Raw genomic sequence first — 19185 nt, forward strand, 5'->3', positions numbered from 1 at the left:
TGTATTGTTAACGTTACTTATGACTTGTAACGTTACTTATGACTTGTGTTTTGAAACTGCTAAACTGTAAAGCGCTGCGGAATATGTTGGCGCTATATAAATAAAGAATTTTATTATTATTAAGTCATGTGACCATACACCTTTTTTATATGGTCATAAATGTGTAAAGGGTAAGAGTCTTTTTTATAAGGGGAAAAATCCAATCCCAATGAAAGGTCTACTGAACCATACTTAGATGTTTACTGTCCCATAGACCCTAGCAGACTTAGATGACACTACAAACTTGGACATACAGGATATTCGGATACAAGTTTTCTCCCGCACATCCCCCTACTCTGCAACTCTCTACCATAACATATCAGACTCTCGCCTACCATGGAAACCTTCAAAAAGAACCTGAAGACATACCTCTTTGGACAAGCTAGCTTACAACCTGCAGTAACCACCCATCGACCAAGCCACTGCACGACAAGCTCTACCCTCGCCTACTGTATCCTCACCCATCCCTTGTAGATTGTGAGCCCTCACAGGCAGGGTCCTCTGTCCTCCTGTACCAGTCGTGACTTGTATTGTTTAAGATTACTGTACTTGTTTTTATTATGTATACCACTCCGCACATGTAAAGCGCCATGGAATAAATGGCACTATAATAATTAATAATAATAATAATAATAATAATAATAATAATAATAATAATAGTTTACAACCATCGTCAGTTGGTGGGAAACTTAAATATTTTCACATTCAATTTTATATGTTGAATTTAAGAAAACTGCTCAATGAAGAGTCGCCAAATGAGATAGTTTAACCCAGGACCTGATGCCCGAGAAGACCCAATGGTCCTTTGACCACATAATTAGCCAACAGTATTTTAAATGGAACATGGTAGGTAAGAACTTTGTTGTATATTTTGCATTTCAAGAAAAAAAATTATAAAATTTTATATCTATTATCCACAATAAGACAACAAAAAACATTCTCTTCTGTGATTTTGTTGACTCTATCAGACTTAAGACCTGACATTGCTCTTGACCTCTGGAGATTATTTTAATATTGAGAATTTTGTGTTACGGACAAGATATGGTGACACATTCATCGTTAATATCCTGCATTGAATGCATTGTGCGCTCGAGTTGTGCGTCTGGGAATGCACGCAGATATATTATCTGGACAGTCTCTGGTAACATCCCTGACTGTGTTTCAACAACAGATCTTTTGGGCGCATTTTCCGAACAATTACATTTCAGAATGTGACCATTTTAATGAAGAGCTTAAAATGTATTTGAAATAATTGGTGCTTCGCTTACCTTTGCAGTCTAGTTCATCTGTGTTGTCCCCACAGTCATCTTCATCATCGCATACTTTATTATTGGAAATACAACGCAGATTCCCGCACAGTTTATATCCTTTCCAACAGCTCCGGTTTTCTAGGAAATTAGGATAAAATAGAAAAAAATAATCATATAAGATTATATTTGATGATGTCGTGTTAATAAGATCCTCAGGGGCGGAACTACAGGAAATGGTCAGGATCCACTCATATCCATAGTTCTGGTTGAGAAATTCTCTAGACCGGCAACATAATGATACATCGTTATTGAAAGCCCTGTTACTGTGTAGATTTTGCATCACTGCCCAAGAGCTTCACGTTACCCCTTTGTATATCCATTTCTGTATGTAGCCAAAGTGTTTAAAATTGATTACCATTTCCTTTAATGGTGATATCTTGAATACGTACTTCAGAGACGGATTTGTCTCAAAATTTAAGATTATCTCCTATTAATTAGAAAGGAGATAACTTAACCTAATTCATGAGGGTCGGACAACTGGGATCCCCATTGATCTTGAATATGGACAAACTTGAAATCGTGGTACAAACCCTTTGGGACATATAGAGGGCATGAAGCAATGTCTCCTTCTTATGACCCCTGTCACAGTATCTCTGGCTTTGCGTGACGCAACCCGACGATCGGTCGGTCACAAAACAACCAGACAGACAAGGGGACACCGGGGAAACTATTACAACAGTGGTCTCTATGATAGGGAATGGGGAAGTGGACACCTCCTGCACTCTCCAAAGGAAGAGCCCTGACTCTCCTCACGTTCCCTATACAGGTTCTTTCAACCTGTTGCCGACCAGGATACCTCAGTCCCTCATTTGCCCTGCACCTATCCCTTATTAGGGAACTGGCAAGTGCGGACACTGGTCCTCACCGCTGTACTAATCAACACCAGGGAAAATAACAGACAGGGAAAAATAAACAAACTTTAGCTTGCTCTACAGTCATGCACAGGACCGCAGAGTACGGCACCCGGACACAGCTTCCAGCAGAAACACCAAGGGTCCAGATAAACTCCAACAGCACTGCTCCAGATCACTCCTCTCTTCACAAAGGTTGGTTAGTAAATGACCAGTATTACCAACAGCTATCTGGTGTACCATGTGACTTTATATAGGAGAGAAGGAGTGGTCACCAGCAGCTGACTAATCTTAACATGCAGTAACACCAGCGGCCACCGGGGGCAAAAACCCACAAGCAGACCAACTACAGTTGTAGTAACACCAGCGGCCACCGGGTGAAAATAAGTTATATCAGAGAATACAGAATCTGACAACCAAAAATGGATCGTGACAACCCCTATATTAGCCAAAAAAGAAAGCCACTGATTGGTGAATTACTGTATATATATTACTACTTTGATCCTCACCGTTGACAGCCCCTTCTCAATCTGAAGGTTTGTCACTGTTAAAATAACGATGGCAACCCTGACTTCCTCTTGATTAATTATATGTCCAAAAGACAGTGATGCCAGCAGTGATTGGAATGCAGAGCTCAGGTGATGTAATAATCTCAGGATGACCCCAGAAACGCAATACCGACACCACTGGAACGGCACGGGAGGGGAGTATAAGTGTTTTTATTGGGAGCAAAAATTCCGATTGAGAAGGGATTATTCTATAAGTGAACAACCCCTTTATTCTATCTAATGCAAGCTACAAAAAAGAAGAAAGTGCATATAAAAGACAGGGTAAGTTTGAGGAAATGTAGTTTGTTTGACATACCGCGATGATGCCATCCTTGCCACGGGCAACGCTTGGACAGATCCCCTGGTGGTCTTCAGTAAAATATCCCTAGTGGCTGCACATGTGCAGATTTAGATCTTGGCTCAATTAAATCTCTAAAGGACGTCATTGAGCCAAGATCTCAATCTGCACGTAAGCCGCCAGTGGCGCCATTTTATTGAAGACCGCTAGGAGACCAATCAGTGCACATGTTGCCTGTGCCAAAGACAGTACCATCGTAAAAAATTTCAAACGGCAAGTGTGGGTCATTCACAAAGCAGCGTCCTGTCCGAGGCAGGTGGAGGGGCGAGGGTAGGAGCCTAGGATCCTATCCACCATCCCACCCCTACGCACCTAAAGCTAATAAAACTAAAATCTTCAAATGTAAACAATCACAATGCGGATTTCGTCACTATAAAATATTGTTTTAATCTGTATAACAGCGCCATGATGGCTTTTCAAAGGGTTTTCCCATAAAATATCGTCTACATGGAGGTCATAGCAGAAGGTTTCCTACTCATGGCCAGTATATTGGTCCTCCTGATGCTATATAATATAGATCCCATAAAGAACGTTAAGGTGAAATCTTTTACAGTGATCCCAAGGCTGCAGACGTAAGAGCTTGAAGCAATGACTCTCTGGGTGAAACTTCTCTTTAATGGTACAAAACTTTATAATTAAAACAGAAGTTACCTTTAACAGTAGCTCCTTATAGCAACAGAATTGTAGTAATTTTGCAGTAAGTACCATATAATTTCCACTTTTTTTTTTCAAATTGATCTGAAAAAGTGAATTTCCCTCTGTACAGATAATTAGCGTTTTCTCATCAAGTGTTCAATTGAAAACGGACCGTGTACATTTTAAATCATGCATCCACTGTAATTACACCTATGAAGAACTCTCATGTTAACTGAATTGTGACAACCTGTGTAATTCCGAAAAAACGTTTCCAAAGAATGGCATGACAGATTTAATTTTTATCTCTTTTTCGCCTTTACAATGGAACTACAAGTTTATGTGTTTTTTTTTCCAAAAACAAGTCTTTGTGTAAAGGTTTGATAGAAGCTATCGAAGAAGATCAAAGTGAGACCTGGACAGAAAGGTTTTATCTTTCCTACATGCCAAGCTCTTTTGATGATCAGCCTTTAATTTGGTGTGGATGGGGGTCTACTGACTTTCCCTCAACATCCTTGGTCCCCTTTAAGTGAAAACTCTCGATCCTTTTGTTATTCAGCTGCAAATGCGATGTCTGATGGTGGCTTACTCTACGCATCTCAGAAAGAACACTTGGACGCTCAGTCAAGGAAGAAGCATGCTCTGGACCGCACCGCCAAGTCCATGGCGCTCCTGCTCAATTTCATATGACTGTAGTTTTCTCCAAAACTATCTAGTACATTTGTAAACTAACAGCTCTTATTAGTGCAAGTTCACCTATAAAAATCTGTTCATACTTTTCTCATGGATTTTTGTATCTCTTTCCTCTCCCCTGATGAAGCTGGCTTGATCAGCGAAACGTATGGGAATCCATCACTGGCATTCCTTTATACTAACTTAGATCCCATATTATGGGTTTGAAATATTTAATCCCAGAGTTATACTGTACCCTGCAGAGTATATAGTATTATATTACTACATTATTGACTATTAACCAGGATCTTTATTATCACTATTTTCACTGTATCTATATTGGAGTTTTTATATATTAAATATATTTTCTTGCACTTTATTAGCTGTTTTTAATTCACATATTTTGGTGGATTGTATACTTATTATAGCGTCTTGCACCATGCAAGTTCTTATTATTTCACCTTATGCATTTTCATATATTATTGCACTTTATTCATTTTTGCACAGTTTGTGCGGATTTATGTATATGAGCTATGTCAATATGTAAATCGCTGTATGTACTCATATTTTGCTAAGTTTATATCCTTTTACATTTTATTGGTGTTTCCAAGTCTTGTGTTTATATCTTATTATATTTATATATAGATATTTGTATGTCTGGATGTCAGTGCTAGGGATTTTTTTCTGGATTTAGTTGTTTTTCTGGAGTTTAGATCATAATAATTATTATTTTATTTTTTGTCAAAAATTGTTTGATTTCTTACTGAAACTTTTTTTCAGATGCCCCCTGAAGAAGCTTGTTGCGAAACGCGAATTGGGGTGGGGGAGGCTGCGGTGCCCATCGTTATTTGTGTCCACCATATTCAGGTATTGTTACCCTGTCTATTCATGTTTACATCTAACCTTTCTAACTCACGCTGGAGTTGTTTACTTATGAGGATTGATTAGGGGACTTAGACTGGTTTGTCATGTTGCCGCTACATCTAAATGGTTATGATGTTTTCAGCTATATGAGATCTATGATCTGAATTGTGGTCTAGGACCTTTTTCTATCATTAATATTTTTTGCATTAGCAATTATTTTTTGTATGAGATGGATACGGGGACTTAGACTTGTAAGTCATGTTACCGCTATATCTAGATATATGTGACTGTTAGGGTATATTGCGCCTTCTACTGGGCAGTTTTCAGTTTTTCATGTTTTTATGTGTATTTAATAAACATGGTATTTTAAGATTACTTTTTCTGGATCTCTATCTTATTTCGGCAAGGGTTTATATGTAAGTCCGGAATATTGTCATATATATATATATATATATATATATATATATATATATATATATATTTTTTTTTTTTTTTTTTCCTCGTGCCCTAATCTTTACTAAGTTTATTAATCTTGCAATTCCTACTCTGGCCACTAGGGGAATATTTATCCTTTAACTTCCAGTTATCTCCGAAAATTTAACATGTACATTAGCCACAATGAATTTAGTCAAACTCTATCTTATGTTTTAAAGCATCTAATAAGCATGTGCAAAGGTCATTGGGAAGGAAGGGAGAGCAGGTGATCTGTGATATCGATTCTTGTGATTGGTGTGGCTTTTGTTATCTGTTGTGTATAGAAGTGTCACCTGCCTCTGATGATAATGAAAAAGCTGAAAACTCTTCCTTGAAACAATCATAAGAATGAGTCTAAAATAGTCTCAGAGACCAGTAAAAAAAAATACAACATTACGAGTTTTAACTTTTAATAAAAATTGTGGGATGAAAAAAAAAAAGTAAAATAATGTAATGCATGAACTTTATTTAAAAAATAGGACATTTAGACATTTAGGATGACACATTCCCTTTAAATACGTATTTTTTTAACTTTCTTAGCGCTTAATCACATGTAGTCAAACTGTTGTAGAACTGTGTGCCGCTAAAAAATCTCTTTCATTCACTGGAATTCAGTTGTTTTGGGGGTAAATATATGGATTCTTTGCATCCCCATCAGTCACTTTTTTTTTCCGCATATGAATGTATGAATAACCCCTAAATGATAAGATAACAGTAAGGGAAAAGATCTGAGTAAAATAATATTCATTAAAAAAGTGAAGTGGAAGAAAAATGTCTGAAAAAAAGTTTCAGTAAGAAATCAAACAATTTTTGACAAAAAATAAAATAATAATAATAATAATAATAATGTTTATTCTGCTTTGTAACAAAACTTAAAGCATTAAAGAGAATGAATAAATGCTGGTAGATATTTTATTACAAGAACACAATTTATAAGCAATTTAATATTACACTGCCTTCCGAAAAATAAATTACAGTTTGTGGCTTTCAGCTATACAAACTTTCCAAGAAAAAAGAACAGCGAAAACAAATCTTTCTTCAAGGGGATCATGAACTTTTGCACTTGTAATGGAGTTTTTTTTCCTCTACAGTCACAAGAAAGAACTGTCGATTTGTAAATAGCCAGGGGTCTCCATTATAGAAAGGTGCTGATCTTATCTCAGTTCTACATACTCTACATTTACAAATTCTCCATGGAACTGAAAACCTGAAGACAAAATATCACAATGTATTTGTAGATTTTTCCTCCATTCCCAAACATTGCTGAGATTTATTTACTAAGCCACAAAATTTCCTTAAAAAATGAATATATTAACAATGCCGGAACATTCATTTTGGGCAAATTTCTCCTTCTAAGCATGCTAAGCCTTGTAATCGCGGTGAAAAGACCCTAGATAGCGAATGTTATATCTATACATAAGCACTACATTTTTCTTCCCAGTTTTGCTACAGGCTGCTTGGTAGAAATACAGTTATACATTTCTTGTTTAGCGCATCTTGTTTTAAAGGGAACCTATCACCTCCGGAGAAAATTCATGAAATAAAAAGAGAACAAAATAAAATAAAAATGATAAAATACTATTAAAAAACAAACATTTCTCAAATATATATCAAATGAAATGTAGAAAAATACACCCTTTTTAATCTTTTGCCCTTGAAGACAAGGACACTGGAGTCAGAAGAAGCGGGGCTCTCTGCTGTCTCCCTATTTCGACAGTTTTGTGATACTTCCTGCTTCTGAGCTGGAAGATACCACTGTCTGGAGAAAGACAATCAGCAGCAGGTAATCACATGAGAAGATTTGCGCTGTAGTCTTCCCCTCTCATCTTGTATGCAATCACTTCCAAACATCAAAAGAAAATAAATAATAGAAAAGACTCTATTAGAAAAAAAACCATACTAAAATGATATAGTATATAAACAATGTGATCCCACTCTTTATACAGGTCTCCACTATTGGACGACCCTTTCTTAATTGGACCAGTGACCATAATAAAATAAAAGCACTTGATTATATACGCCTGGAATAGGGCTGTTCCTGCAATGTTGGTGCTGTGATTTCTGGCAGTCTAATTTTTATATGTCATGTGACCACTGCAGCCAATCGGTTAAAGTCTCCACCCTTCTGTCAAAGCAGATTTTTGCATTGACGATATGGTGAAGGTTGCGACTGCTGATTGGTTATAGTAACGATGAATCAACGATGTCAACAACAATGGTACAGCGCCGCCTCTGGGAGGTAAGTATCCCGCATTTTTACTTTATTATGGGCAAACAAGCAATTAAGAAGGGGTCGCCCCGTAAGTTGTTACACCCCTTTAATAATCTGTATCAATAAAGTAACAATAAAGGCAGATGACAATTAAATCAATAGCAGCATAGAGTAATGGAACAAAGCAAATATAGAAGTATGCCTTTGTGGCGGATAAGAGAGGACTAATTTCTAAAAAAAATTGCATAACAAATATAGAAATGATGTCGCAACGTTCCCAATTGTGAAACCGAAAGCCCAGTAAATGTTTGGGACTCGTCTTAGTAATCTTTGCTTTATTTCTCCCACTTGATTTGCACTGATAGCTGTGGGTGACGCTTATGCCATCAATCAATGTCAAGAGGGAGAAGTGGGAGAAGGTTTAATGAAGAGAACATGAGCACTTACAGGGATTGGGGCAGTAAAGCTCACTTCTATTTTAATCTCCTTGTACTGAAAGTTACCAAATATGGAAATATGATGGAAGCAAAGTCAACAGATTTATTTACATATTTATGTGTCTATTTATTATTATGTAAATATAATTAGCATACATTTAACAAAAAGATTACAGCAAGAAAATATGTTCAATCTGTTGCCATGTACAACACGGAAACGTTACGTCGAAGGAGCAAAAACTCACCACAATATGAATGTTTTTCATCAGACCTGTCTTTACAGTGTGCAATGGCATCACAAGTCAACTGATACTCAATGCATTCCCCATTCCCACATTCAAACTCGGAAAACATATTGCAAGATGAATTTCTGGCTGAAAAGAAAATAAATAGGGAAGAATGGGTCAACATCTTGCAGTTGTCAATTTCAAATAAAAAACCTGCATATTTAAAATCTTCTATATATATAAAGCTGAGTGTATGTGTGTGTGTATGTGTGTATGGACGATGATGTCAATGTTTGCCATGGCAAAGATGATGTCATAATGTGTATATGGGCACTGAATTATGGGATGGAGGATATGTATGATGGTTATATGGGCATGGGACTATGAGATGGAGGATGGGTGATGGGAATATGGGCATGGGAGTATGGGATGGAGAATGTGTGATGGGTATATGGGCATGGGACTATGGGATGGAGGATGTGTGATGGGTATATGGGCACGGGACTATGGGATGGAGGATGTGTATGACGGGTATATGGGCACGGGACTATGGGATGGAGGATATGTATGATGGGTATATGGGCATGGGACTATGGGATGGAGGATGTGTGATGGGTATATGGGCATGGGACCATGGGATGGAGGATGTGTGATGGGTATATGGGCATGGGAGTATGGGATGGAGGATATGTATGACGGGTATATGGGCATGGGACTATGGGATGGAGGATGTGTGATGGGTATGTGGGCATGGGAGTATGGGATGGAGGATGTGTGATGGGTATATGGGCACGGGACTATGGGATGGAGGATGTGTGATGGGTATATGGGCACGGGATTATGGGATGGAGGATGTGTTATGGGTATATGGGAATGGGACTATGGGATGGAGGATATGTATGTTGGGTATATGGGCACGGGACTATGGGATGGTGGTTATGAATGATGGGTATATGGGCACTGGACTATGGGATGGAGGATAATCATTATAATTTGTTATAACCACAGTTAGTTACTATGCCCGGGCAACGCCGGGCTCTTCAGCTAGTAAATAAATATGTAAAAAACATTATATATGTGCATATATATATACAAAAAAGCAACATTATAATTAATACTCATCTTGCTGCTCAGTTTACCTATCATACAGCCTACAATCTTGACCTCCTATTATTTGCAGCACGTGTCAGCTTTTTGGGGCATTTTCACTTTGTGCCAGGGTTTCGGCACCAATTAGGAATCTGATGTCACAATGAATGTTGTGATTTCTTAACAACACAATGTACATCAACCTTAGTCATTGCCTCAGGTGTCATGGATTGGGATGACAAATGCCTACTCAGCACCAAAACTACAAAGATGTCTTAAGAGTATTATGAATGCAGAAGAAAATAAGAGATTTGATGGAGTGCGGCATCGGTATACTGTGGCGGTGGCGGGACAGGTAATCGGTGAGGAGAGCATCAATTTTTTTTAACTCCTTTTCCAATGCTCTAGAAAGAAAGTGAATTGCAAGAAAGTCTGTATCAAGGGAATCAATTTTTTTTTCAAAAAAATTAGAGTCAAATTTAATCTCTCTCATCTCTACTTTCCTAAAATGTAGGCATTTTAAAATGCAAGAGGCTCATCACAAGCCCTTTGATCAACACAACAGCCATTTAGATTGTTCTTAGAAGTAACTCCTTGTCAATAAACTTATCATCAAGTGTCCTATTGCTAGGATCTCCAGTGATCTGAAGTCTGCCAGAAAGTGTTCAAATTTCTTACAATGCAACCATAGAGAAAATGAAAAATTACACCGTGTTTATAAAAACCAATAAATAATCTGTGTAACGAAGGACTGGAGGGCGAGAAATGCTCTTACTAGCTGCTCTTTTCTCTTGCATTCACCCTTAAAGGTGTTCTGCCATGAACAAAAGTATATTTTCATCAACAGATCTTGGAATGAAAATAAACTCACAACCCCTTTAAAGGGAAAAAAGTTGCAAATAACTTGCAACCATCTCAAAACTTTTCATCATGTTCATTCATGTCATTCTTACATTCAATGAGTGATATTTGAGATGGTCACTGTAATTACAAAATTTACCAAACAACCTATAAGTTACCGCCAAGCCTTAGTGTTAACGATAGGAAGAGGAGAATTTTAGGCATACTGAATTCTACTGATTATGAATGCAAAGAGAGACAAAAGGTATCAGTGTCACCAGCCTCCCCGGCAGCTGTACCTTCCTCATCTTTATAGTTATTTTTACTATGCAGAAAATAAAATAAAACTGACAGCTGCATGACATGCGGTATGTACGTAAAACTAAAAGATGCAGCATGTAATATTAATGCACTAGGGCACTTGCTTTCTTTGCAGTGTCTCGGTGTAGAATATATTACTTACTCACACATCTGTTGTCATCTAGTAATAACCGGTCTCCTCTACACGAACAATTGACTCGACCATCAGCAGTAAGAAGGCAAAGGTCATGGCAACCTCCATTCAAGTAGGAACATGGCGACGACTCACCTTAGGGAACAGAAATGTTAACTATATTTCACATGTGTAGTAATATCTAGACACTTCATACATAAGTATAGCATCTAGGGCAGGGGTCCCCAACCTGTAGATCAGAAGCTACATGTGGCTCGCAGTCCTATGAATTGTGGCTCATGGCTGTCTGCCAGCTTGGTGCATTAGATCCAGGTCTCGCTAACAGGTATGAAGAGCACATCTCAAAATGATGAATTTAGTGAGCAGCCCTACACAGAAGAGCAGATCTGGATGCACATATACTGGTCTTAGGTGTTGAGAGATAATTTAATTATGGTACGCTGAAGACAGGATGATACTACCTGTCAGAAGAGATGCTTGAAGCTGGATGTGACAGTGTGTTGGGAGTGTTTGACGGGAGAATAATGAATGTGGGTATAGCGGGAAACCCTGGATCTCGGTATACTGCTTTGGGGTGATTTATGTTGGAAAGCTTTGGTTATCATACCCAAAATGGGGGCTTTGGTTGCCACTACTGGAGGGGGGTGGGAGCTGGATGTGGCTTGAGACCCTCTCTCAAGCTGAATGTGGCTCGTGACCCTCTCCCAGAGCTGAATGTGGCTCGTGACCCTCTCCCAGAGATGAATGTGGCTCAAGACCCTCTCTCAGAGCTGAATGTGGCTTGTGACCCTCTCCCAGAGCTGAATGTGGCTTGAGACCCTCTCCCAGAGCTGAATGTGGCTCGAGACCCTCTCCCAGAGCTGAATGTGGCTCGCAACCCTCTCTCAGAGCTGAATGTGGCTTGAGACGCTTTCTCAGAGCTGAATGCGGCTCGTGACCCTCGCTCAGAGCTGAATGTGGCTCGCGACCCTCTCTAGGAACTGAATGTGACTTGCAACCCTCTCTCTACGAGCTGAATATGGCCATGACCCTCTCAGAGATGAATATGGCTCGAGACCCTCTTTCGGAGCCGAGTGTGGCTGGAGACCCTCTCCCAGAGCTGAATGTGGTCTAAAACCCTCTCAGAGCTGAATGTGGCTTGCGAGCCTCTCTCAGAGCTGAATGTGGCTCGCAACCTTCTCTCAGAGCTGAATGTCACTTGCGACCCTCTCTCAGAGCAGAATGTGGCTCGAGACCCTTTGTCAGAGCTGAATGTGGCTCGAGACCCTCTCAGAGCTGAATATGCCTCTTGACTCTCTCTCAGAGTTGAATGTGCCTCGTGACCCTCTTTCAGAGTTGAATATGGCTCGCGACCCTCTCTCAGAGCTGAATGTGGCTTGCGACCTTCTCTCAGAGTTGAATATGGCTCGCGACCCTCTTTCAAAGCCGATTGTGCCTCTCAAGTTCAGAAATATTGGGGACCACTGTTCTCGGGGTTGTCTGCTGTGGACATTAACATTTACTAAGAATGGTGGTTTTAATATTTTATATATTATTATTATATAACATGATTATAGGATAGCCTGCCGCCAAGACATTCATCGATCAGCTGTGACCTGCAGGGGAACTTGGCTGTAAGTGTTTAATTCTCTTGCAGCTTCACCATAGTTGAATTTAAAGGGGTCATATAAAAGTTTAGGAAATACTCCTGACTGTTGGATAGGTGGTAAACCAGTTATTAAACAATTGTCATCTGTTGAATCCTACTCCACTGAAGTGGCGATGCTCCATTGGTTGATCGGCACAATTGTCAGGATCGTCACTGGAGAGATGGAAGAATTTAACAGATGAATAATTGTTTTCCTTTAAGTAACACTTCCTGTAGACAATGCAATTTCTTGAGCTGCAGTATGTTTATTTTAAAAGGTTACATGTACATGTATATATAATAAAACAACATCCTGTTATATTACTGTATGTGTCCACTTACAGCTATTGGTGTCATTGGCCACCGCTATGATCCCCATTGGCTGATGAGGTATGTCTGCTCGTAGAACCTTTGTCTCCCCTCCAGTGTATTTGTTGGAGCGCAATATTGCTCTTCTTACCCAATCTGACCAGAATATATAGTTATCATAAATAGCCATACTGAGGAATGTTCCAGGTCCCGATCTAACAATTACCTGCAAGAAAAAGAAAATGTAATTAAATTGTTTGCATTTCATTTTGCTTAATCAATAGTCACATTATGACACTTGTTCAAGTGGATATTCCTGTCTATAGAGAGCATTATCGAACCGCAGAAGAAATGCTAGTCTAAGGGGGTCAGATTCCTTGTATGAATGCACGGACCTGACACCCATAATGTGGTGGTGCACCATCTTGCTGGAAAAACTCAGGGAGCGTGCCATCTTCAGTGCATAAAGAGGGCAACACATCATCATGTAGCAATTTCAGATATCCAATGGCATTGAGGTTTCCATTGATGAAGAATGGCCCCACTATCTTTGTACCCCATATACCACACCATACCATCAATTATGGGTGTCAGGTCTGAGCATTCCTACATGAACAGTTTCCTGGAAAGTGGATTGGTCATTGTGGGCCTGTTGAATGGCCACCAAGGTCTCCCGATCTGACCCCCTTAGACTTTCATCATTGGGGTCATCTGAAGGCAACTGTCTATGCTGAGGAGATAAGAGATGTGCAGCATTTTGAAACAACGGATACTGAAAGCCTGTGCTAGCTTTTCTTCTGCGGTGTTGCTATCAGTTTGTCAAGAGTGGGAGAAGAGGGTTGCATTGACAATCTAACGGAACCGCTACTGCGGCGCCAGGGATTAATCCAAGAGAAATGCCGTGCCCTGTTAGCAAACACAGGGCACAGCCGATAGTGTTGTTACCGCACTGCGTGTGTACAGCGCCGCCCTGGTGGATGCCACTAACCAGCTTAAGCTTAGCGCTGGAAAGCGCAGTAACTGCGCACGGCACCGCTGAGACAGACACTGCGGCGTATGCAGTACAGAGGTGTCTCGTGCAGAGGACACTCTCTGGCTGAGCGTGTAATAGGTGCTGGGAGCACTGCGGCGCTATGCAGTGTCACCGCTTGGCGCTGACTCAAGACTCTAAACCAAACGTATCAAAGGGAAGGGGTTTCTTAATGAGTCATTCAGCGGTTCACAAGCATCCATCATCACACACAACACTATCCATAACTGTCTATACTAGTGCATGGCTGAGCGGCCATGCGGCTGTTTTATAGCGGCGTCCTTCCGGAACCTTCCCAGTAGTGGACCAATCCGAGCAGGAACGGGACCTGCGCAGGTGACCTACAGCCTCCAATGAGAGGTCGTCCCACGGGCATGCTCAGTACCCAAAAGACAGGACATAGTCCCAGAAGTGTCTACTTGCCGCTGACTCAAACAGGGAGTTATAGCAGAGCCAGAAAAAGCAAACAGGTGCCTAGCATTAACCTGGGCAAGACGACTGCACAGATGTCTTTGCTAAGCAGGAATCTCTGTGGCTGCAAAGGAATGGGTGACCACAGAGGACATGGCTCGAGATTCACCCTGTGCATTGGGGGAAACTCGACGCCTAACACATGCCACCATATAGCACTAATGACATACCACCATATAGCAGATTCAAAGCAGGTAAAACTGGTTTGAATCACTGACTAGTAAACAACTTAGAATTTTATTTAAAAAAATGCTTTGTTCCAATTAATTTGCACAGCACTGTAGCACTAATGACTAGGGATGAGCGATATTGCCCGATATCGTATCGGAATTCCGATTTCCGATATTGGAAAAATATCGGATATCGGAATTTCCGATATCAATGCAAGTCAATGGGAGAAAAAAATCGGAATTACAAAATGACCACTACAGTGCTATATAATGGATAAAATGGAGGGGAAACACCTCAGGATAATGGGGAAGGAGTTTGCAGAGGCAGAGGAGCAAAAACATCACTAGAAAAATGCACAGAGCAAAAGCTGTAGCAGGAAAACATCTTAACAGCGGTGTTTTTTCTTTGGGTTAGGATTAGTTGGGGTAGGGGTAGGGTTAGGGTTTATTGTTAGTAGGGTAAGGGTTAGGGTAAGGGTTAGGGGTTAGGGATAGTTAGGGTTAGGGTTAGTAATTTTACATTATTAAATTAAAACTGCCGGTGGTGGTGTCAATATGTCCTTTGACTGACATGTGTCCGCGTTCAGCTCACCTTGCTTTGCAGGGAGTTTCCAGGAGCACCACATGGAGGAATGGATACATTCCCTTTAAACCATGCTTAGTCTTCTTCTGCTGATTCTATTACTGTTACTCAGTAATTCTGCATATTGATATTCTGCTTTTAGTTCATGTACATCTGCTCCTACTGCTTCCTAAACCTCTGTCTATGGTTATCCTGCTATTGACTGGTCGCAGAATGTCCCAGACCCAGAGGAAACACGCAGAAGTAACAGTAGGCACAGGAACTTGAGAGAACCAGCTGGTGAGTCTGGAACCCGTATAGGCAGCAGAAATCAGCATAAGAGCCAATGGAACTAACGGGCACCAGCTGACGTTACCGGAGGCCGATAACTAAGGAGGAGGCAACCTGTGCCAGAATGCACTACCAAGGACCAGCAGACGTTACTGGAACTCGGATACCACAAAGGAGGGACCTAAGCCATTGACTCTACTGAGAACCAGCTGACATTACTGGAACCAAGATAAGCAGCAGAAGGTAAAAGTGCCAGTGGCTGTACTGGGCAACAGCTGACATTACTGTAGCCCGGATACCACAATGTAGTAGTGACATAAGCCAAAAGCACTGCCGAGAAGCCCAAAAAAACCCCACAAAAATGCAAGTTCAAGAGCAAAAAGACAGGAGTCCGGGGACATCTTCATCTGTGTTCTTGTCTTGGGTCTTCTGCATTTTTCTTCCTGTCTTGGGTCTTCTGCATCTGTCTTCCTGTCTTGGGTCTTCTACCAGAGTAATGTCTTCTCGGCAGAAGGTACAAGAGCCATATTTGCCCCCGCAAACCGGACACAGTCTTCTTTACTCCGCAGTCGCAGCAGGGGAGGAGGAGGGCCTACTGGCACTGTCGAGACCAGCCATGAGTGCCAGGTCCCGGAGTCCACGTAGGGTGCTACTACACTGCCGATACCACAGATAACAGCAAACTGAGCTGGAATGATATACAATGGGGGCGTGGAACAGTGCAGCGGACACAACCATGTAACGGCGAGCGTTGTCAAAACACGGTTTGGAGCAGGAAGTACCCATGCCCTTGTGCACTCCCGAGAACCAGCTGGCGATGCTGGAACTCGGTATACCCCTCGGGGGAGGCACCTGTGTCCACACTTCACTGCCAGGAAACAGCCGGCGTGGCTGGATCCCGCCTCTTGTGCTTCTGCCTATAGGTGTTTGGCATCTGTTGTCCTTTTTTTCCACTTTGGTCTAGCGAGGTACAGCTGGCGTTACTGTTGCCCAGAAACACAGCATGCTGTGAAAGTGGCAGTCACGGAAATGGGCACTTGGTGGCGGGACTAGAGCCCAGAAACACAGCATGCTGTGAAGGTGGCAGTCACAGAAATGGGCACTAGCTGGCAATACTAGAGCCCAGAAACACGGCATGCTGTGAAATCAGCAGTCACGGAAATAGGCACTAGCTGGCGGTACTAGAGCCCATGGAAAACAGTATGAGGTGAAAGAGTCAGTCACAGAACCAGGACCTAGATGTTGGTAGTAGAGGCCAGAGCACTGGCATAACAGATAACGCTGTGTGCAACATAGGCACATGACAGAGCATGCATACTGCTACCAACCATGCATGTAACCTGTCTACTCTGGCCCAGGGCAGCAAAAGTCACCAGAAATCCAAGCCTGGTTCATTTTTAGGAATGTAAGCCGGTCCACATTTGCAGCGGATAGTCTGGTACATTGGTCTGTTAGTACATTGCCAGCTGCACTAAAGACACTTTCAGAAATCACACTGGCACCAGGACAAGCCAGAACCTCCAAGGCATACTGGCTAAGCTCGGGCCATGTATCCAACTTGGAGACCCAGAACTTGAAGGGGGCAGATCCATCCTGAAGCACACTGACAGGGGTGGAGAGGTATTATGCCACCATGTCACGGTAGCGTTGCCTCCTAGTGCGTTGCACTGTCTGTGCTGATGGTGCCCGAACTGTTTGCGGGTTCAGAAACCATTGGAACAGGTTGGGTATACTGAACCTGTCAGTAACAGATGTACTGCTTCTGCTACCGGCTTCGGAACGGATTCCGCTGGGCGCAGGACGCATTGAGGTGCCTGCTAGTGCACGGGCATCACAGTTATGCGGTGGAAAATAGTACATGAGTGAATTAACCAGTGCATCTTGGTACTCCTGCATTTTATGCGCCCGGTTCAACGGTGTAATTAGGCTTTGAAGGCTGTCCCGGTAACGTGGATCTAAGAGGGTGGCCACCCAGTAGTCATTTGTGTGGAGAATATGAGCCACGTGTGGGTCGTTTCTCAGACACTGCAGCATGAAGTCACTCATGTGCTGAAGGCTGCCAACTGGCCATGCATCGCTGTCACCAGCTGGAGGAATGTGCTCTGGCTACGCTGCATCACCCCATCCACGCTCTATCTGGTGACTACTAGTAGAGCGCTGTGTACTTTCCTCCTCTGGCTCATCCTCATAGCCCTCCTTATCCTCCTTGCTTGCTGTGTCCTGCCTGGACCTTTGTGAGGCACCCACAGAGCTTTGTACCAACCGGGCCGATGAAGATTGCCTGGTTGGTGCAAGTGTCTCATCATACTCCTCCTCCAGAGAAACCTCATCCCTTAGTCCTTTAAGTGATGATTCTATAAGGCATATAAGGGGAATAGTCAGGCTGAGTAGGGCAGCATCCGCGCTCACCATCAGAGTGGAGTCCTCAAAGCACTTCAAAATGGTGCATATGTCCTTCATGGATGCCCACTCTGTGGTTGTAAAGTGGGAGGGCTGAGATGTGTGTCGCCTACTTTGCTCCTGCTGCAGCTGCATCTCCATAATTGCAGGTTGCTGCTCACACAACCTCCACAGCATATGCAAAGTCGAATTCCACCTGGTGGGGAGGTCAACAATGATGCGGTGCTCGGGCAGGCCCAATCTGCGCTGCATGGCTGAAAGGCGCGATGCAGCCATGCTTGAATGCCGCAAATGAGAGCACTCGTATCTGACTTTGTGCAGCAGCTCCTCAAGGTCAGGATAGTACCTAAGGAAACTCTGCACCACCAAGTTTAGGACATGGGCAAGGCATGGAATGTGAGTCAGACCACCTAGGCCCAGAGCCGCGACCAGGTTTCGGCTGATGTCACACACCACCATACCTGGCTGGAGGTTGAGCGGCGCAAGCCACATGTCGCTCTGCTCCTTGAGCGTGTTCCACAGCTTGGTTGCGGTGTGGCTAACATCACCCAGATAAACCAATTTCAACACGGCCTGTTGATGTTTGGTCGATGCAGTGCTGAAATCATTTGTTGTGGTACGTCTGGGTGCAGGCGAGTCTGACGAGGAGTATGAGGAGGAATTAATTTGTATGGAGGAGAGGCCTGCAATCCGTGGAGTTGGCAGGACCCGCTCACTTGCACTGTCTACTTCAGTTCCAGGCTCAACTACATTTACCCAATGGGCGGTGATGGAAATGTAGCGTCCCTGGCCATGCTGACTGGTCCATGCGTCGGTGGTCAGGTGGACCTTGCTACTAACTGCATTTTGTAGCGCATGCTTAGTTTTACGCTCTACATGCTGTTGCAGGGCAGGGATGGCTTGCCTGCTGAAGTAGAAGCGGCTGGCAACGCTGTATTGTGGGATTGCAAACCCCAACATATCGATAAAGGCTGGCTTGCTCACCAGCCAGAATGGTAGCATTTCCACTGCAAGCAGTTTGGCAATGCGAGAATTCATGCCCTGTGCTCGTGGGTGGTTTGCCGAGTACGGGCGCCTTTTCTCCCACACCTGTGTGACAGATGGCTGCACACTGTATTGGGAGTGTGAGGATGCCAGCGATTGGGATGCTGATGCTGACGAAGTACAGACAGTGTGCCGCCGTACAACACTGTCTGCAGATGCACCCTGGCATTCTGGCGAGGAAGCGGGAGCAGCTGTTTGCGAGCAGGAGTAAGAGGTGGCCGCTGTGGCTGAAGAGGTGGAAGGTGGGGAACCAGCTGCAGGTGGCGAATCATC

General features: G+C 42.5%; 1 protein-coding gene across 1 annotated transcript in view; it reads right to left on the bottom strand.

The window, feature by feature from the left end:
* Positions 1-19185, bottom strand: part of LRP1B (LDL receptor related protein 1B) — a 1871059-nt gene that overhangs the window by 295353 nt on the left and 1556521 nt on the right. The window contains exons 44-47 of the mRNA XM_073545568.1: positions 12978-13170; positions 11018-11143; positions 8644-8772; positions 1308-1427 (exon numbers count right to left, since the gene is read on the bottom strand). Of these exons, the coding sequence (XP_073401669.1) occupies positions 1308-1427; positions 8644-8772; positions 11018-11143; positions 12978-13170 (568 nt within the window). The remainder of the gene's footprint in view (positions 1-1307; positions 1428-8643; positions 8773-11017; positions 11144-12977; positions 13171-19185) is intronic.

This window comes from Dendrobates tinctorius, unplaced genomic scaffold (assembly GCF_039654945.1).
Source record: "Dendrobates tinctorius isolate UK_male_01 unplaced genomic scaffold, ASM3965494v1 ptg000143l, whole genome shotgun sequence".
Classification (NCBI taxonomy): Eukaryota; Metazoa; Chordata; class Amphibia; order Anura; family Dendrobatidae; genus Dendrobates; species Dendrobates tinctorius.